This window comes from Apis florea, unplaced genomic scaffold (genome assembly GCF_048593485.1).
Source record: "Apis florea isolate Af1SG1 unplaced genomic scaffold, ASM4859348v1 contig_19_pilon, whole genome shotgun sequence".
In the NCBI taxonomy this organism is placed as follows: domain Eukaryota; kingdom Metazoa; phylum Arthropoda; class Insecta; order Hymenoptera; family Apidae; genus Apis; species Apis florea.
The window spans coordinates 16,987-40,291 of NW_028256515.1; the positions used below are offsets into that span (position 1 = coordinate 16,987).

Genomic DNA, 23,305 nt, shown 5'->3' on the forward strand with positions numbered 1-23,305 from the left:
TCAACACGTAACTAGTGCTTTATATGCTTTTTTTTCTTCTAGACAATATCATCTAAATATAATAATTATTCAAATTTCAATTATCAAATGATAGATCATAGAGAAGGCAATGATCAAATCATTTTCATGAATCAGATCAATGGAAGTAATTAAAATCAATTCATAATTCTATTAGATACTACCAAAATATCTTATGTATATATAATTCAAAATATAAAGTATTGTTGGTTAACATCTTTTCTTTTTTTTTCTAACAAAGTTTTTTCTAACCATTAACGAAGAGATTTCTTTCCTGTTGCAAAAATTCGAAAACATACGTAATTGCGTAATAATCGATTTCACGCGAATTCACTTCCCTGAAATTTGTCACTTTTGTTGAACAACTTCTTACGAAATATCTTCTTCCTCTTTCTAGCATATTTGTTACGTGTGCACGAGTTAATTCACCGCGTTCAATATATAAGTACAAGGTTGATTATGTTAAGTATACACATAGTAAGAAATTCTAGTTTGATAGTGGCAGATGATTGCTGTCGATAAATACCGTTTCATCTCAAATAAATACCGCTATATAAGATGCAATTTAATAGTTAGATCATTCTTCCGTTCACCTTCGTTTTTTCAATCCACATCCATCAATCCTGTATTGTTTTCGAAAATTGAATTTTTAATCATGATCTTTCAATAATACTTCGAAATCGTAATTTTCTAGTCATTTAATCTATTTCAATTAAATTGTAATTTATTTTCGCCCACTAGTCTTTATTTTATTATATACATTTAAAAAAAAATGGAAATTTTTCTCGTTCATACGTGATATTTTATTTGTTATCGTGTCCTAAATTGGGTACAAACATTATTACGAATGATCGAAGTGAAATCATTTCTCTACAGGAAATACGAGGTGACTTTTACCACGATTTCATAATAATCGACAAATTCGATAATTTTTGTGTCACAGATTACTCGTTCCGGTTGGAGATTTCATTATTCGATAGAAACCTTACCAAATCTTTCTTGGGCAATTCGTCGAAAAGAGTGTCTTTGTCTTTTTTGGTAGAAAATCAATAGAAAAACGTAATTGCGTTACAATTATTATCTCTTTTCGTTGCAATATATTTTTAATATTTGTTATTCTTTGTTATTCGATGTTTGTTTTAATTGCTTTTAATTCCAAAATTTTAATAATCTTTATCTAATCACTTTGAGGTAATAATTTATTAAATAATTAATCGATAAAAAAAAGAAAAGAATTGATTGATGTTTAACAGATAAATATCTATTAGAAGTGATGATTAAGACAATTTTTTTAAAATTGATTATAATAATTGCAAATATTTATAATAACATTTTTAATATGATGCAGCTTGATATTATTATTTTAATTTCAATTAACTATTGAGTAGATTATAGAATAATATTAAATATTATTAATACAATACAATAATCGTTAATATTAAATTAAAATTTTTGATTCAATATAATTTATTGATAATTGTTATATTATTGTTTTCATATCAATGTTTTCATTATTATTATTACAAAATAAAGACTCATACAAAGTAAAATTTAATTTCGAAATATTGAAATTATTTAAAAATAAATCCACGATTAATAATTTCAAATCGCAATTAGAAAGATTAGATAAATTAATTAGAAGAAAAATGTGTTCGCGTGATCAAGTTATTGTACATCGTATGAGTCATTTTTTTAAGCGCCATTGATGAATCTGCTGCATTTCACCGAACTCAATGAGTCATCTCTCAGCATCATCATTGAGACTTCATTGTCTTCATTTTCAAACATAAGCTATTTCCGGTTCCTACGCGATTCTTTATGAAATAAATTCCTATTTTATTTTTTGCAAAAATAATTTATATCTTTAACTTTCAAATTAGCTACATCACAATACAGTCTTTCTTAGAAATCTTCTCAATTGTTATTTTTTATTCCAAATAAAAACCCAAATCCAGACAAAAACAAAACAATTACAAAAACAATTTCTTAAATTTATCGATGGAATTAAATCAATTATTGGAAAAATATCTGATATTCCATCAATTATTATAAATCTCTCTCTTATCAACGACGCACTCTCGATTTTACGCAAACCAATCATTGAAATTTTACCGGAAACAATTTGTTTTTTCGTTGTCGACTCGACTGTTGTGTCAAGGTTTGTTTTAATAGCCAGTCCTCGCTAAACGATTCTCGTTGTTCCAAGATATTGACGATCTGACTTTCGTTCCTCGATTTTTCCAAAAACCGTTGTTATCTCCTTTTCCTTCCTCTCAAATCACCATCGATTTTTGTCCGTGGAATCGAGCGTGTTTTCAATGCGAACGAACGGTTTAACTGGCGTCCAGTTTTTCAAGGTCTAGAAACGCTAAAAATCCGGTCTTTAAGCCGGTCAGACAAGTACGTGAAGGTGCAAGTGTATATTTTTTTCTACAGTTTTCTTGGATATGAAAGGATAGAGATATACCGCAACAAATTTACTTTGTTGCTTTCTTAAAATTGGTTTTTACTATTTTGATAAAATTAGAGAGATTCTTTGGAGAGTTTGTCATTTTTGCCTCCTCTTCTTTAGTATAATAAATGATAATTATGTTAGTTTCAATATAAATGTGATTTTTTTTTTTAATGTTAATGAAGTTTTTTGTTCGAGTTAGAAATTTTGTTTTTTTTTATATATTGTATATGTCTTTTTTATTATTTAAATTATTTATTATCTGATATAGAGTAAAATTAATTTTTTAATACTTTTTTCAAGACTGGAACACGTTTATTTATTCAAAAATGTACGTGTGTTAACAGCTGATGTATAGTATCTCTTTGCGAAATCATCATAATTTCAATGCTAGCTCTACGTAATATATTTCTTGAGCGCTTTGAAGATAGTTTATCACCTCATTAAGATATGGAACTTCAACGACGTAATAATGTGATACTTCGCATTCATTATGCATTGCAATTCATATTTACAGTTTCTTAATTATTTCTTTTTTCTTCTATTTCTTAGGATAAAAAACGGTATAAAGTTAAATATTACTTTCAAAGTAGAGTAACTTGGAGTTATTTACGATTATCAATAAATATCATGGTTAGACAAATAATTCTAATCAAACAAGCATAATCAGTTAACTTTATTTTCGACGAGTGTCGAAAATTATTTTTCTCTCATAAACCAGTTTCATTTAACATTTCATTTCATTTAATAATATTATCAAAATTAAATTACATTATATTGTTTAATATTAAATTATAAATAACTTTTCAAAATTTTTCAATATTTTTATTTTTTTCTACTTCGTATAAGTTCTTTTTTTTTTTTTCCAAATTTTATACAAATTCTTCTTTCTTTCTCGGCTATTTTAATTAAAAAAGTAACATCTCGAATAAAAATTTCTATTTTTTTCTTAAACTTCTTGAATATTCTATTTTTCAATCTCTTCTATTATCCATTTATTAATATTTCATTCATCTTTATTGTTCCTCACCTGACACATTTTACGTAATGATTCTTTTCTTCTCTATCTCTATCTCTAACCGGTCATTTCTAACCATTAGATCGATCCATTATTCGACCGTGACCGTGAAGTCATTCTTTTGCGCCTTTTTTTCTTTTTTTTTTTTTTTTATCTCAGATCCTAATTACCCCCCTGACTGACTGATAATCAGAATCATTTTTCTCTCTCGATTCAACTCGCGGTTGAATAATAATTTATTCGTGCGAACAGGTATGACGCTCGCGTCTTTTGACGTATAGGAAACGACTTTTGGAATCGGACTCTGATATCACGCATACAAACGCGCCGCCAACTATTTCATTACTACTTCCATTACTTTGGCAAATTTAATAGTTGTCACGAGGTGAGTCAGAGCAAACAGAGCGAACACCGAACGAATGCATCCGTTGAATGTGTGATTCACGCATTCACGGCGACTATTATACTCAATTACGGTTTAATATATATAATACGATCGCAAGGACGTAAATAAAAGTTAATTGATAATGAAGTGACCGAGATAATTTATCGGTTGATTTATACGATTACTTTAAAGTGGATCATTCGAGACGTTGTGGAATATTATTAATATAGATTTTTTATTTTTAGATTATTCGCCAATTTTTCAATCATTCTTGAATCATACTTGGATTTCGAATTTAATTTTTAATTATCCTTGGTTAATATAATTTTATTATTAAGCTTTTATCGTTTCTTTGTAAATTTGTAATTGTATATAATTATTATAACGTTAGAAAATATGTTACAAAAATTAAAATAGCCAGACTTACCTGTTATATTCAATCCAGCAAAAGCTTGAAACTCCGAGATTGCTTTAGAGAGTGTTTCCCCGGATATGATTCCACCACTTGTTGGATTCATAGGTTGCAAATATCCAAATTGAGACAGATAATTCTGTAACAGATGTAAATAGTAATTTTATTTAATAATATTTCCTTTCCTTCTTTTTAATTTATAATTCATATATACGAAAAATATATGTGAATTGTTCTATTCGAAAATTTTTTACTGAAAAAAATTTTGGTGTTGAAAAAGATTATAAAAAGATTCGTGGTATCTCGATTGATGATCGTACCGCTAGATTTCGCACGCTGAAAAAATATAAATGGGACAGATGGTGATGTCCGAGGGGATTGACCCGCCGACTAGTGACTATATTGTGCTATGATACAGTTATTTAACCACGGCGAGTAAAGGGAATTAATATTCTGGCGAATAAAGCGAGCCGCGTGTACGTGTTTCCGCTTTCCTTGTCTCTTATTTCTAGCCTGAATCATTGTGAATTTCGGTTTATCAAACAGGTAGTTTGTTAATTCATGAATCACAGCATGGAATGTATGAACGATGAAGTTTACGAGAAATCATTGAAAAATCGAGAATAATATCGAAAGATGTAAGAATTATTCAATAGACAAATTATTATTGTTTGTCCCTCGTGATATTTTAATTTTTCTCAATTTTTCTTAAAAATGGTATTCTTCAAAGAAATCTGTATGTTCGAGTAATAAGAAATATTATTCATACAGATGGATTTCATCAATCATTTCAACGCTTAAGATTCTGCAAAAAGTATTTCTTTTAAATCTTCTTCGTCAAATAGTATCTAATGGAACATATTCTAATTACACTCGATAAACGTGCATTATTGCGTGCTCTTTTAAACTTCTTTCTATTGTTAGCTAAATAACATTAAATTCCGCCGAACAAACGCCAATAAACCGTGAAACGAGCAATAAAACATAATCCTAGCCTCGACTAGACTCGTCGTAAACGCGAAGTTATGCTGTGACTCACGATGCAGTAACAGATAAAAGAGATATTCATTCGAATAATCGAAGTGCAGACTGCATTTATGCTGCGGATTCAAAGTCGGGAGCGGAAGTGTTGAACAATGATGATTCATCGAAACAAACTTTTCGTGCTCTTATTTTTTTAACAACTATGGTATTAATTCATAATTGAGAATTTTTTAATGGACGGATTTTAGAATTTGGAAATTTGATACGATGTTCCAAAATTTTTGTTATTCCGTTTTGGAGAATACGTCGATGGTTCATTCCACGAATATCCTTTTTTTTTTTTTTTTTTTTGTGAAATTTGAATTTTGTATGCAATATATATAGTTCTTGAATGATCCTTCATGTTGTATAAAAGTCACATTTATATCTACTTTATGAATTTATGAAAATTATATTTTTATTTATCGCTTGTCCTTGAATCTGCACGTACGTATTGAATATTTAAACCTGTTTTTCTCGAAGATATGAGGAAAGTGGACGTACAATATTTGTGAAGTAGACGAACCATCGATAATGTAAATTTTAATGTAGAAAAAAAATGAAATAATATGTAATGCTAAGAAGAAAGAATTTTTATAATTAATTTTTCCTGTTTTGTTTTATTAAATAGTTACAATAGATCTTCAATTAATCAATATCTTATCTGATTAATTGTTAATGAAAATAATTTAATAAACATCTGTCAATATAATAATTTCATTTTTCTCACTCACTTGATGAAACGTCAATTGAAGAAAAAAAGAAACGACTGGTTAACTCATACTTGGAATTTAAAGCAATTTTTTTTAAATGGCTACAGAAATTTAAAACCTGTATTATAAGACAAGATTATTCCATTCTTCCAGTATTATTTTTAACGTGATGCATTCCTTTCTAAACACGTAGAAGGATTTCGTCCAGGATTCCACGAAATATGGCTTCAAGTGCATCGCTCGAGTTCCAGGGAACGTTTATGTAAATTAACTCTGCTCTTATGGATCTGGACTCGTATGTAACGTATGTAAGATCGACGAAAATAAACATCGAGATTTGCATAGAGAGAGAGAGAAAGAGAGGAAAAAAAAAGACTACCGTAATTTTATTTTTAAAAAATTGTGGGCAAAATTGTGCATGTTAATTTAAAAAGTATTTATAGTTTGAAGAATTAAAAAAAAAGAAAATACGTTAACAAACATATTCTTAAACATTTGTAAAAAATTACTTCTCTCCACATTTCTCATCGTCGCAGTCCATCCAATTAATCTCTCAATTACCAAGAATTCAACGGATAAAATACGAATCACGGAAGATAAATACGAGATTCCCCCAAAAATTCTATCCAAGTCGGAATAAAAATTCTTCCACGAAACCGTTTCTCACCACGAATAAATTTCTTTCCTCGTAAATGGGAAGCTTTGACCACGATCCTCGACCAAAATTCCTCGTCCACACCGATAGACATCGCTTTTTTCATCCGGTGTCAATGATTCAAACATGGATCACGGTTCCGTGGCTTACGAATCTCGTAATAAACCCGAGCTGGTTCCGAGAATAGAGTGATTTTTATGAATGAACGTGGGCTCGCGTACTCGCGAGAGCGCGTGTGTCACGCGTGAATGGCCACTCCTTCCAAAGCCCTCGTAACAGGATCGTATAATACACTGTTGTTCATAAGTCATTCTATGAGACACGTTCGCAGAGATATGATCGAAGCTCTGAAACTACATGAATCTGAGACACTTTTGGAGGGTTGATGATTGTGATGGATAAAAGAAAATGCAAGAAAGTTGATGTACAAAATTGTGATTATTTTATAACTACCAATATTTTGATAAATCTTTGTCGTTTAAAAAGTATTTGGGATAAAATGTGTATATGTGTTAAGAAGATATTGATGTAGATAAAATACAAAATGAAAAATAAAATTCTAATGATTGAAGAAAAAGTACTTCGAATCAATTTTGAAATATATGTGATACCAATGGGCAAACAAATATTTTATTTAATTTTATTAGATCAACAAATTAACAAATGTCCAATTACTTATGAACGTGAGTGTACATTTTCGATGTAGGCGAATGTACGAGTCAGGAAATTACGATTTCTGAATCATTCGTGTCTCTTCTTCCTTTTTTTCCTTTTTTTTTTTCTTGATTTCGATCGTGACTCGAACACTGGACAAAATCGTTGGCGGAATCCAAGGATTTCGTATCGCCATTGACGAATACTAGCGCGTGGGTGGAAGTGAAGAGATCGCGAGTCGAGGCACGCGCATGATCGTCATCCAGTTAATCTCGTGACTTCGATTTGTGGTATTCGAGTATCGTGTTTGATATAATAATGCTTTTTATGAATTATGAAGAATTTAAATTAATTTTGATACGATCATTTCTTTCGAATGAATGGATTTAAGTGGATTCGAAAATTTGAAAATAAGAAATATGACTGTGAGAAACGTGCAGTATACTCAAGAAAATATTAATTAAATGATCAGAAATATAAAATATAAAAATTATTTCTTTATTTAAAATTTTCCATATTTTCGTTAGTAATAATGTTATCATTTAGTTTTTGAAAATATGGTACTTTATATTAAAATTCTGAAATTATCATATCATAGGATTATATTTTGATAAATTCTTATTCGAATGAAATATTGCTCGAACAAGAATTCGTAGTTTATAAGTTCAACTTTTTGAAATTAGATTTTTAAAAATAAAATTTAAAAAGAGAAATTAAATTTTGAGCATATTTTATAAAATTTTATAAAATGTGTGTAAATATAGTCATACGTGACAATCTGTACGATAAATAATAAATATACACAATAAGTTAACTATAATGTTCTTTCTTGTTTTACGACGAACAAATTCTTCAAGGCAACGTGACGAATCGTGGGTGTGTTTAATCGCATTAGTACCCAACCATTCTGTTCTATCATTATAATTCTTCGATATCTCTTACGTACAAGGTACGATATTATTTTAATTTGTGCACGTAAATTTGCCAACGATATTTTTTTACAAACAATCCTCACAAAGACAAAATAATAAATTGAGATGTATTAAATCATTAGATCGTATAATAGCCTTGGATCAATGAATGAAATTTTGTCTTGCTATAAAACATGATTGCATATTTGTTACATTAATTAAATTAATTAAAACAAATGTATTTCATGTAAATATAATATTTTGATATACATCTTGTTTTGCAAGTTAATCAACTCCAATCTATAATCAGAATACAAGATGTTCAACAACAACATGATAAAGAATAACAAATAACATCTTAACGTTTCCAATGTCGAAGCGACTAATTAGAGTAATAATTAAAGAATCTTATCGTTCTCGTCTTTGGCGATAAGAGCGTGAATTAGTTTTAAAGAAGATGTTAGATTAAAAAAAAAAAGAAAAAAACAAGAAAAAGAGGAATAATAAAAATGTAGAAGACATGTGTCGTAAATTATTGTGACATTGCATTGTAATTACACGTGCGAGTACGTACACGTGAAGCAAAATCGAAGGAAAAGAACGCGATTGCGCGATCCTCATGGTCGAAACGAGGAAGAGAAGGAAAATGAAACGTCTAGAATTGCTCGAGAACATTTTTTCCATCTCACGTAGCTTGTTTCTTCTTACTGGTGGTGTCATTCGCTTCCTGTTGATTGGCGAGAGGGATATTGTAATCTGGTTTCGTCATAAAATGGAAGTAAATGGAAATATTATCGAGATAATCGAGAGGTTATCGAGATAATTCGTATAGTCTTTCGAAATTTTGATCGAGAGGTAACGAGAGGTTGATATTGATGAAGATCTAATTTTGATCTTTTTATGATTTTCGTAAAACTAAATGACAACTGTGAAAAAATTAACTTGATTTTCGTAATTGTGTGTATGAAACGACTTGCAAGAATATTTCTTTCATGATTTCTTTAAAGGTATTTCAGTCGAGTTAAAATAAGATACCCTGAATATATTTGAGATGCTTGAGGGATGGCAATTAAGATACTTTTTTTCTAATTCCATTAGAATTATAATATTTCCATTTCATCGTAAAAAGGAAATTATGCAAAGATCGATTATGAAAATTCAAAAATGAGAGTTCCAACTAACACTTGCTTTTGGAATTTATATATTTATTCCTGGATAGAAATTCATGTTAGAAGACAATTTTCGAGCTTGTCCATTACAAGCCACGTAATCGTGACACTTTTCTCGAGATTGGTCTTCACGATCCTTGCAAATCTGCAAATCGATAATCGTCACCGTTGACGTAATTACCTGTGGCTGGCCGTTCTTGGGTAAAACACGAGACTTTATACCCAAGCTACCTTGAGAAACGTGCAGGGTACACGATAATACAATTTCAAATTACAGACCAGCTCTGTTGCTAGTTTAATGCACAACCTTGAGAATTTTCGCTGGATCGACCATGTAGATTTTGCAAATTTCAGCTTTTTTTTTTTTATTGGTACATTTCTTCGTGAATTTAATTTTTATGGATATTCTAGTAGAAATTGTCAGCTAGAAAATTAAACATTTCGTAGAATATAATTTGATTAATATCACGAATTTCGTTTATTCTTTAAATAAATAAGTAGAATAAATTTGTTTGTATTTTTAATACTTTATATATTTTTTAAAACCCTTAATTACAATTACAATTTTTTATCTTAATTCAAATATTGAATAATCTGTTTCTATCATTTGAAGAGAAATTGGATTCCATTTCGAGACATCTCAAATGCCATCTTTTCAGAATTTATTGCATTGGATAGAATAGTCAAATAATAATAATAAAATTTGAAATGTTTGAAAAATAAATAGTTTAAAAATTAATCGAGCATTATTATTAGGTATCGAATCAATTTATCATCAAAAAAGACACAAACATGAACACAATGAATCGATGACTAACAACCAATATTCGTTACCTTCTTACAAAATTAAAAGCATAGATAACTTATAACACAAATCAATTTACAAATTGAATAACATATAAATACATTCATACACAGATTCTTTTAATTAGAATCATTCTATCAACACACTAGACAATTTGCAAAACTCGGTGAACGAACCGATACCAAAGCATTTGCTCCGAGCTCGGCATTTGCTCCGAGCTCAAAACTCTCGCGATCCACGTAAATCCACAAGATCGCAGTTCGTATCGCGTTCACCTGTCGAAAAGTTGACATTTTGATTGGGCCGAGTTATCAGGTATGACGCATGCCCCGTTTCCATGACCCGATTCCAAACTGGCACGGATTTCGTGTTACCACACACGCCGTCTAATAATCGCTGTTTTCTGTTTCGTAATGATCCTTCTATCTATCCTGTCCATCTACCTTCAACACTATCGTTATGCACGTAAAAAAACGTATACAACGATGATAAAAACGTCGTATCAAAAAAAAAAAAAAACAATTGCAACCGGCCGACAATCTATTTACTAGTTGAGGTATAATAACAACGGTTGAAGCTTATCGATCCCGGTAGCTGGACGCACCGTGAAATTTGTTGCCGGATGAGGAGATCGATTTTTAAGCGGAATTCCTGCGTAGGCAAGGAAGCTTTGATAAATTTAACGGCGCTGGAAGGAAGTGGGTAACTGGGTCGACCGATGTATCAACCAGTGACCTTTCCGATTAGAAGAGATAGTAGAGGCTTAGAGAAAGGCCAAACGTGAATGCAAATTTCTGATTCTCGAGCGTGAAAAACCGTGACTTTTAACTATCTTTTGGAAATCGGAGATTCGGGGGTGTAGCTTGGGGGATTTCGATGGGGATGGGGAGAGATCTCGAGGAGGATAAGGGTGGTTTTATCCTCGTCTTTTGAACGGATTGTAAATTTTCAAGATGAAATTATTTTTAAGATGAAAAATGTCAATTTTTATTCAACACGATGGCTAATAATTGCTTTTAATTGGATTGAATCGATTATGGATCCGATTTTGTTTCGAATTTCTTATTTGATTCGTTAAAATTTCTTTAGGATATCGAATGGATTTGAATATTTGTACATTATTGGGAATTTTCAAGAATTTAGAGAAATTAAACATTAAGTGTTTGAGAGAGTCTTTTAATCTTTGTGCGTTAAACAAATAGAAATGTTATTGAGTTATATATTTTTACAATGACTGTTAAGAATCTTTTAACTCTCTTAAATCACGCAAGAGAAAATTGATTTTTTTAATGGAGAGATCTAGCAATGGATAGCGATTCCACATTTATTTCTATGAACTTTTACTTTAAGTGGATCGATCGTTACAAACTTAGTTACAAGTTCAAGACGATAAAAAATTTTGTGGAATACTTTTATAAGATGAAAATTTAAATTTAATTTTATCAGATTTCCTTTGAAATTTTATTCGTCACGATATCGATATATGCAAATGAATACATTAATATTTCTTTCCTTGCATATTATTTATTGAAGTCATATAAGAGCATTTCATCGTGAAAACCTATGGACTTGTAAAGCATTTCTTGAAATCACGCAAAAATGGTATACATGATTCTTTTAGGACATAAATCTTGCATAATATTTCTATCCCTTTTTCTTTGAATTTTTATTTCAATCGAAAATTCCAAATAAATAGAAATTTTTTTACTTTTAATTCATTATATAAAATTCTATTTTAATGAAATAAACACTATTTACTAATATGCAAAATGAACATCTTTTAAATACAATTATTAACTTTGATTGCTCGCCTTTAATTCCGCCACGCGATTTGCTCGATAATTGAGGGCACGAAGCAATGAAATGTCTTTTCTTGATAGTTTGGTTTGTCTACCAGGCGGGACTTTATCGCGACTTGTTATCACTGATAACATAGAAAAGTATGCCTATACAACTAAATGTAATGTAACATACGCATAATTGAAAAAGAATAACGAAAGCTTTCATACTGTTACAAATATTACATATTTTTCGTACTATGTACATATATATATATATATATATATATATATATATATATATATATATCGTATCATTTGATAGTGTAACGTACGAGTCATGAAAGAATAATGCATGTATTTTTTTGAAATTTTAAGTTGTTTAGCTATAGCTCATGGAGATTTATTATGCATATATTTATAATTTTGCATAAAACTTATAAAAATTTGCATTTTTCGTAGATTTTTAATACGTGACATAAATTATACGTTCTGATTGCATGCAATTTTGACAATAATTATTTATTAATCGTCGTTTAATTTTTTATAAATAACGATAAATATCTTATTTTGTAAATTCATTTTTACTAATTTTTGTTTCTAATTAAAATTTAGAAAAATATTTTCTTTAATTAAAATAAAATATATTACAAGATTAATAAGTTCTATGGAATTATTTGATTTGTTGAATTGTTTTCCTATGGAAAAAAAGTGATTTATTATGCATGTGATTATTTTAGATAGAAATTCTAAAAGTTAGTAAATAAGCATTATTTTTAAACAGTTTAGAATTTGAAATTTTTAAATTTTTTAAAATATGCATTGTAATTAATCTCTTAATCGTTATTCGATTAAATGATATATGAAAAATTTAGCTCAGCTTTTACAAATATTTACCAAATTTACGTAAGCTATAAAAAATTACATTTTTATTTAAATTTAACGACATTAAAAGAACATGGAATTCTTGGATGAATAAATTACAATGTTTGGAATATTTTTATATCCAATATCGACTAATCAAAACTCGTTTTCCTCAATTAAGATAGAATAAAAAAAGGATAAATTCTATCTGAAAATAGATCAATTCAAAATCTAAGTTATTTTATTTTACGAAAAATATCTTTTCAATTAAATTTCATTAAAATTTAAAATATTTTAAATATACACATATAATTTAAAATTAGTAATTACATATCACTTTAAGAGCTAAAATACACGATTGAAAATAATTGGAGCGTTGGTTTCGCTTAAATTTTATCACGTGCGGAATGATTTTATCATCAGTTCAAACTTCATTGCACAGATTGTAGATTATTTTTTATTTCCTCTCACAATTTTTCTTTCGCTTTACACGATTTTTTTTTAAACATCCATCCGGCAGTGTAATATTTCCAAATATAAAGTTTCTCCCCCTTTTCCATTATTTGAAATACCTACGTTATTTAATAATGATGGATGTTATTCAAAGTGCATGCTCATTATTAGATCGATTTATCGACGTAGTTTTTTTATTCGTTTTACATGAATGGCTAGGTCAACGACATTATTCCTTATTATCGCATGTGCATGGGAAAGAACAGATACCACGTAGCCTGATTTTCAGTTGCTTCTACAGATCGATAGTATGAAAATCGAATGTATTCGCAGTTATATCCACACCATTTACAAGGCCGTGCCGCTATTTTATTTCTTGGATTTATATTTCATTCATTTTTTTTTTTTTTTTTTAGTTAAAAATTTTCATCGTTAAAAAAGTGTAATAGATTAACATGAATTTACAACGATTTAATTCTTTTTCCTTCAGAATTTTTTCTAATCCTACAATTATTTTTCCTTTTTTTTTTCTCCATACTGCTCTTACGTTATATTATACGTTATCTATACAATCTATATATTTAATTATGAACTTTTTCACAAATGATTTATATCCGTCAGAAAATATTCGTTTATCTTCCTTCGGCCGATCACAAATGTATCTAATCAGTTCGAGTGCTCGTATTTCGTACGCATTGCCAGTTTTAAAAATACAATCTCTTACTTTACGATGCGTCTTATTTTTAACCGGCAAGATGACCATCGTATGCTAGAATAATAATCAAAGATACATTTCTTGGTCCCAAAAATAATGAGTTAAAAATAGACTTTTTTTTTTTTTTTTTTTATACCAATTTATGCAATTTAACAAGTAAAACAATGCAAAGTATCTAACCGTGACCGGATATTTTTCTCTTCTTACATTTCTTCTTATATTTAACAAGAATAAAACATGTTCTATACGTGACATATAAAAGTTCCTTCTTCTTCTTCTTCTTCTCTTCGAGAACAACATCGCGTTTAACGGTGCAGCGGATGGGATCTGTTACTCGAGAGGAGAAGTGCAGAAGAGGTATCGAGTAGCGACCCCGACCTTGAAGAGGTCTTTGTCGACGCGCACGGCATCAGTATTCAACGCCTTCGCATCTTCTGCCGGCCGTTTCTTGAATACCAAACCGATCCCCGATCGTCCACCGTGCAGCTTTGTATCGCTGAACAATATATTTTCGCGTACTCTCGCTCGACTGCCATTGTACCAAACGTTTTTTCCTTTCCTTTTCTTCTTTTCTTTCTCTCTAAGAGTCATCAACAATCGATACATCTTTCGCGCACTGCAAAAGCCGTATTGTTAAGTTCTTGGTACGCGATTTTTCTTTCGACGTGTCAGGATGAGAGGATATGGAGAAGGATGAAATTAGGGATTGGTGTATTAAGGGAGAGATTGATCTTTGGATTTCAGATTGGACGGTGCATCGATCGAACAGAGAAGTAAAGAGGGATTTAAGATACAGAAAAATTTTAGAATCTTAAAGAGACTAACTAGTAATCTGTTATTACAAACAAAGATGGCAATGCCATAAAAATGTTCGAAATATGTGATTATCTATGAATCTTTTAGAAAATTGTATAATTTTTCTTTCAATTGATGTGGAGTTCATCAACTTTTATTCATTGTAAACATCATCACGTTGCCAACGACAGGGAAATGTTGATTGAAAGTGTAGAAATTATTCTAAAAATAATTTTTAGAATCAATTTTAATATGATAAGTATCTATAAGTATCTATGATATGGAATATATATCAAAATTAAATTAAAAATTTATAATTGATATATGTTATTTTGCCATATAATATCTTCAAAAAGTCAGTGAAATCGAAAGGAAAATTCTTTGGATACATTTATACGCTTTGCATTATTCACTCTATCTAACTAACCATCATTATTTCTGTTTTTAGAAAAGAAATTATATTAATTAACTCCAAAATCGTATAATCATTAAAATTAGATATTCCCATCATGCAAAAATGTTAATCGCATATATGACGAATCCTAAAAAATTTCCTCCATCATTTCGCGTAACTAATTTCGGCGAAGCGCGCGTTTTTATTGCGTCAACGACACTGAATTTTAATAAGAAAGAAAAGAAAAAAATCAATACGACCTCGTAAAATCATACGGTGCCAGTCCCGCAACAATCTTTCATGCGATACATTTTAATTCTGCGCATATTAAGAAAACGAACGTCGCGTTGGTTCATGAGGATTATTCCTCAATCTGTTATCTCGAAACTATTCCACGAACAGGTGCACGCAAGATTTTAAATTGGCCTTTTACCTAACCCTAATCGTTAGCTGGGTCGAGTAGGGTCAGTTAGGGTCAAACACCTGTGAATGATCCGAAATTTTTAACGAAAATTTTGCATATAATTATATTTGGTTAAAATATTGGATACGAAAAATCGATTAAATCGTTTAAGTGAATCGTGAGTTACATCATAAATTGAGGCAAAAATCAGGCTTTTCTAATACAATTTTTGATTATTTTAAAAAGAAGAAATTTAATATTGCACAGAGTATTGAATTGCGTGATTTAAAAGTAAAATTAAATTTGTATTTTATATTTTGATGAAATTTGATTCTGATATTTAGAATAATGATATTTGGAAAAAATTTAACAAATTTATCATATTTATCAATATATCATATTTATTTTCTTATTCGAAAGATAGTTATAGAATCATTTATATTTGCTTCACATTGGAAAAAAAAATAAAAAGATATGAAGAAATATCATTTATCTTGATACTGTCAACGATATAAGATATGAAAAAGTAGTTTACTAAAAATATATATACATATACAATATATATATACATATATATATTTTGATATTTGTAATCTACATCAAATACTGAAATTTTATTAAAAATAAAACGTATGATTTTTCCTTTAAATAATAAAAATTTATATTCAAGAATTTAAATCAATAGGAAAAAGTCCAATTAATTGAATAACTAAAATTTTTCTATTCTATATTCATTAGAACAATTCTCGAGAAACTTTATTCTCCGAGTATATACATAATCAAATCATAATGAGAACTGTAATAATAGATTTAAATTTTATTAATCAAAAAATAAAAATTCTTAAACAAAATTATATAAAAATAGTTTCGAGAGCAACTCTCTAGATTTTTACTTCAAAACAAATGTGTATTTATAATTGCAATTGCAATTATACGTAACCACGATTCACTTCTCTTCCTCTTTTCTCGATCACCGGTGTTTATATTTTAAAAGCTCGAGGTTGCCGACCTACGACCCCAGTTACGATATAAACGGTGTCGCAATCCAGAAAACAGGCGATAAAATAACAATGAGTCACCAGTTCGGTTTGCAAAAAGTCGTTGATTCAACGACACCGGAAGTGTTGGGTCACTTCGTATCGCGGAGGTCGATCGAGACTCGTATCGAATCTTTCTTTTCTCTCGAATCGATCACGTATCAAAGATCTTGGATTACGTCCATCAATGTCACGGGATGCAAATAAGAATTATCGTGGACGATATATCGGTGGCATCGCATTAGAGAGATGATGTTCGGATAATTAATCAAGTGTTTTCCAGGCAAAATCTTTTAATGGAGAACCGCATTGATTGTTCTCTTTGTTCTTCTTTTAATGATGCAAGGGAGCTGGTGGAACGCTTTATGATGTAAGTAGAGTGATCATTTAATTGTAATAAAGTCTTGAATATTATGCATGTTTGAATATTAATGCGAGTTATTGTTATTTCAAATCAGTTAGCTTCTTTATCTTTCTGGGTTAGTTGAGTATTTCAAAGCTTATTATATACGTATTAGAATTTTTAGAATGCATAAGAAGCATTGATTTACACGATAGTCGCAATTAATAATTTGTATTGTAAAATTAGAAGTTGAAATTAGAAGTTTTAAAAGTGAGTGGATTAAATATTATTTTACTTGAGAAAAATATCATAATCAAAATATAATCAAAATAAAATTTTTGTGCGCGAGAAAAAGTATAAATTATAATAACATTGATTCGAGTCATTAAAATATTTTATTCTGAAATCTTTCTCTTTACAATTTTTAAGTTTTCTCGATTTTTCCAAGTTTCCAAAATTTTTTAAAATTTGAGAATATAAATTAATGAAAAATTTATCAATTTATATTAAATTAAAATCTTCTTGCGTTGACTTTAATTTATTAATGAGGAAGTAAACGTGTTGTGCAATAAAATATTTTTCTTGTTTTTCGAAAACTTATCAGATAGTAAACAATTTTTTTATCATAAAGGAAATAATAATGACTGCGTATTGTTTGCATTCCTTTTTTCTCATCGTTAATCATCGCATAATTTGACTCCTCATTGATTTCTAATGATGGTGTAAATATGATGATACAGTATAATGATACTGTAAATAAGATTTGTTAACAAGATTATTATTAAGATCGTAAGTTTGCATCTAATTGCAGAATTGAAAAAAGAAAAGAAATATTCTTAAAGTTTAAATAATAATAAAATTCTGATAAATATTCTGATTCTTATGAGTATAGTTGAATCTTGATTAAATAGATTCGAATTTTTTTATAAATTAATACTTTAAAATTTTTGCATTATTATAATATAATCATATTCTTTTTTTAAGAGTTCGAATATTATTTTTTAATTCAATCCATTTCTTCAAATGTCAAAATATTTATAATTATTTTCAACTTTATAAGTATTTGTTCCAAATCATAATTTATCAACATTATAATTTAAATATTACATAGTAACTCTCTCAACACTATCTCAATAATCAAATTCTATAAAATGAATTGTTTTTATTTCTAAATTTATCATTCTAATCATCAGTACTAATAATTTCATATAATTCACAAGATATGAATATATTCAATCTTGTATAATATGTTCAAAGAAAATGCTAACGAATTCGAGGAATTAGAATTTTCTTCTCACCATTCTTCTCTCGATTACATTTATTATATTTTGAGCTCATTGCGTAACTTGAACATGAATCACATGCATAAATGTGAAAATCGCGTGGTGGATTGGTTCAAAAATTTGATACGATTTGATTATTTATGTAAATAAAATTTATAATGACAATTTATTAACTGAAGTCGTTAAAGTCATTTTGTCATCACATATTATAATATATATATTATGATATTAATATTTAACAAAGATGTTTCTATATAATATAAAAAATGATGAATTATATTTTCATTTCTTTTATTTTGTAAAATAATGATTGAAATATCAAGAAACTAATCGTAGAAATAAAATCAATTTCCATAAAAGTATGTTTATTTGATATTCCCGCAGGGGGGACCAAAACGATCTTAAGCGTCGTCTTCGTCCTTTGGGGAGTTGCGACCCCACGTACCCGAGCAAAATCTCATTCAAAGATCGATTCTAATAGAGTTACGTGTTTTATCTTAAAAAAATCTTACCTAGCTTAATAGACATTCGATTCTTAATTTCTAAACAACGATTCAAAGTTTCCAAAACCATGGAAATTTCGATATAATTCGAAATCTTGAAAGTTTCGATAACTTTCTTCCAAGATTTGAAAATCTGAATATCTTTTGGAAATTTCAAGAGCTTCGTTAGCATTTCTCGTTATACATGATCAGGATCAACTTGAAAGAATAGCGATACAAGCTAAGAGATTATATAATTTAAATGCAGAATCGAAAATCATCAATGCAGAAAATCATTGCAGAAAAATGGAACAAAGTGTCAGATCGATATTTAAAAATCGTAAAGAAAATATCTTTATGATAATTACGTCTATTTAAAACCGATATGATTTAATAATCATTATCATTTTTTTCTTTGGTAAATTTTGCGCAACGATGCGATTATATATTCTGCGTCTAATTAATCATTCGAGACACGTCGAGTAATGATCAAGTGCGATTAGTAATTGTAATAAGCCGTTGCCAAGAGCATAGCTATCTTTGCATTGGTAAGCATCTTCCGCGAAGCTTGATAAGACGCGGAAGATCGCGGATGATTGATTTTTATGATTCGATTAGTCTGTGCGTTTCTTCACATCGCAGAATTCGAAACGATCTCTTTGCTAACAACAACAACGTAACATTTTCGTTTATTATTTGAAGCATTGGTTTAAATCTTGCAAGGTTGTATTTTAAATTAAACGATCGAGGAAAATTTTATTAAAAAGAAGATTAAATAGTTATTACAGTCTTTTCGAATGATGACTGAATAATCCTTGATTTCTCTGCAGAATGTTCAAGGCTGATTTATAATTTACAAGAAAACTTCATTTGTTGCATTCTAATAATGCATGATGCTTTGTTAATCATTAATAATGAGAATTTGTTTTGTCTTAACAATGAAAAGTTAAATATAATGGGAATATAAAAAAGAAATAAGGCGCATTTTTATTATTTTTTTTTATTTGTAGAATTTGGAAGGAAAAAGTAAATTGTAAATTGTGTATAAATAATTATTTCGTTTAATTACACGAACCTTGATCCTTGAATTACTATTCATTACTATGATTATTTTTACATAACTAGTGTCGAGTTAAAAATCTAACTGCCATGTTTCGATTTTATTTCAATTCTTCTTTTTTTTCTTTTTTTTAATTTTTTTAGATTACGTTCAATTTGAAAATAATGATAATGATAATAAATATGATGACGTGTCACATTCACGACGAGAGATTCTACTTCCGATTTGTGATACCATTTCTATTATTCAAATCATATCGTAAATTATCCTTTGTTCCATCAATGATGATACTGCACGTATTAAACGGTATTCAAGATCAAACGAACAATGCATACGTAATGGCGCATTTCTATTTCTTTTTGTCGCGATGGAAGTGAGATAAGGTGTCCGTTACTAGTGAGAACATGCCTTCCTTAAACTCTCCGAAGAATCGATCGTTCAATTTTAATACTGAAAGTAGAATTCTGATGAGATTTTTAATCGGTATGCGTAGCCGAGTATTAGATGAATGCGATTACGATTCAGGAAGCAAATTTTGTATTAAGTTTTTTTCCTCTTCCTAACAGAGAAACGCAGATTAAAACAGAAGCACTTAACTTTTTTCACTTCGAATGGAAAACAATTTTTTTTTTTTAGTAAAATTCTTTCTAATTCTGCACAATCTCATTCCATGGAATTACGATCTTTCAACATGAATCATCCTCGTGTTAAACGTATAAAATTTAGTTTTCTTTTTTTTTTAAATTTAATCGTAAGTATATAAAATATTAAATCTATTCTAATTCCAATTACCTCGATATACAAAATTACAATTCAATTTAGAGAACACGATATATCTTCCCTAATAAAATTTCATACAATTAGATCAATTCTAATTTCCTAAAAAATTAGAAGCGATCAACGTGGAGAACCACCCACGAGTCGAAAAATTTCAAGAAAGAAAGCACGTACAATCACCTACGACTCACGATGACTAATCTGAAAATCTTCGTATAAACTTCCATTCACGAATATTTTCAGAGGCGTCGTTAATTAAGCTAATCGATTCGATCATATCTCATCTCGGGTGAGAAGCGTGTGTGCATCTCTTTCTCGAAAGAGAGAAAGAGAGCCGCGTGTCGAGCAGCAGACGGTGAGGAGGAGTACGTAAAAGAGCGAACGATCGCGATGGTATGAAGCGACGATGAGAATATCTATGGAAACGATGGTTAATATTCCGATGACGGTCGGATCGTGTCCTGCCTGCGGATCGGCCACGACGAAGGCCAACACTCGCTATCCTAAGCCGTGTGTATTTCCGTGTCGAGGCACATACATTATTTACCATTTCCTAGTATGATCCGTCAGCGAGAGAAAGAGAGCCGAAAGAGAGAAAATCGATTAGTTGGCACTTTGCCCGATACCGAATCAATTTTTTTCCCCCTCGATCGATCCTTTGAAAAATCGGAACAAACAAAGAAGTTCTGTAAGTTTTTTTTTTTTTCTTTTAGAGATTTTTGATAATTTGAATGGTTGATTGATTTTGATTTCAGTGAGGTATACAGGAGATATGTTGTTTGATTAGATTTGTTGGAAAGTTTATTTTTAGTAGGTTAAATTATAAGTTTATGTAGTAATATATTTATAAACTTTCGAGAACAAATCTGTATCTTTTTGTGTGAAGATTTTGTCAATTAATAGATTATAAACTTTGTTTGCTCCAAGATTTGTCAATAATTGTAGATCGTGTATTGTATTAGCCTTTTTCTGTCGGACATTTTATTATTTATATAGATAATAATCTGATTGGATATTAATTGGTGATTCAAGTTCTATTTTTTTGAATACTAGACGATGTTTATGTTTACGATCGATGAATCACTAATTACCCAATTATTTTATCTTACTTTTTTTTACGCATTTTTATTTTAGATTTTTAATTCTTTACTTTAGAGAAATAAAATTAAATAAAAATAGAGATAAAATAATATAAGGATAAATGAGAAAAACTTCTCATCCAAATTTACCAAATTTATCAGAAAATAAATTGTATTGTCCAAAATATAAGAAATACTAGCCATAACTTCACAAAAATTCTATGATATCCTTGTTTCACGATTATTTATAAAAAAAGATCGATGATCTCCGTTTACTCCATTACGTAGAATAATAAGCGACCGTTACTTCCTCGAATAATATTAATTCCATTCTGGATTACGATAGCTATCTCTATACACGTAAGAATATACCTGGCGCCTCTAAAATTTTCTACTACAACGTCGTTAAATTGTATTGGATCATGCTTGTTTGACTTGGCACGTCGCCAGCAACATAAATTCGTGTCAATTACGTTCGTAGTACAAAGTATTACGTCGTACGTGTCGAGTGACGTATCACGGTTATACCGTCGTATAGTACTGTAATAATTGTTGAATAAATTAGCGGTATCAGGGGCAATAGCATTTCTTCCTGGATTATGTTTATACGGTCTAAATATGGAGGGAAGCTTGTCACGACAAGATTTTATAATTTTTGTGTCTTGTCGAGATTGAAATTAATCGTGTTTTTAAAGTATTTAAGAGGGAGGAATATTTAATATTTTTTTGAGATTATAAGGATACATTATAATTAATATCAATATGAATTAGAAGAAGTTAAATTTTATATGTTTAGAAAAATAATGATTTATTTCAATTATATCGATCGAAATTTGTGCGAAGTTAAACAGGTAATATTATCCAATTTCGTCGTTATATTCAAAAAATTGTTGCAAGTGAAATAATATTTTAACAAGAAAATTGGCAAGGAGGTTGTAAAGAGTGGAACGTGTCGTGATGCGTCTGATTGAAGTAAGCATGATTCCACTGCCTACGTTCCTGACTCTTACTACTTGCAACAAACGTTTAGCCTAGTTTTTACTCGCGCCGCTGTAATTTGAATAAAATAGATGTTTGACTTTAGATCGTTTCGATCGAAATATCCGAAAAACTTCGTATGTGTTTCTTTTTTTGACGAAATAATTGAAATAACGATAAATCACTCCAATAACACTTTCTGACGAACGTTGAAAACTTTTTTTTTTGAAAAAATTCTAATAATTATTCGTTTCTTTTTATGAGAATTATAAATACTTTTCCCTCTTATTTTTATTGATTAAAATTAAACAAGAAACGCTTATACAAATATCGATTTGCATGGTTTCCCATATTTTTTTATCTCATTCAACTAGTAAGCAACAAAAGAATCGTTTCACAACTTTATCGAAATTCCACTATTCATCCCTTTCACACGACAAACTTCCTTTGAGGTTATTCAATTATCCTATATTGTATAATCGAACAAAGACAATCATAACAATCATAGAGTTGGACATACGTGAAATAACAATTCTATGAAAGAATAACATCTTACAATATGAACGATATCTCATTTGCGACTCGATAAAAAATTACAAGATCTAGATCATGTCTACTAAAATTTACAAAATTTGCTTGCGAAATTCCA

At 29.3% G+C, this 23,305-nt stretch overlaps 1 protein-coding gene across 5 annotated transcripts in view; it reads right to left on the reverse strand.

Moving 5' to 3' along the window:
- The window catches only part of LOC100869155 (matrix metalloproteinase-14-like), a 42,259-nt gene that overhangs the window by 14,589 nt on the left and 4,365 nt on the right, over nucleotides 1–23,305 (reverse strand). For all 5 annotated transcript variants that reach the window (XM_086915158.1, XM_086915147.1, XM_086915155.1 and 2 more), the window contains exon 2: nucleotides 4,301–4,424. In XM_086915158.1, the coding sequence (XP_086771284.1) occupies nucleotides 4,301–4,424 (124 nt within the window). The remainder of the gene's footprint in view (nucleotides 1–4,300; nucleotides 4,425–23,305) is intronic.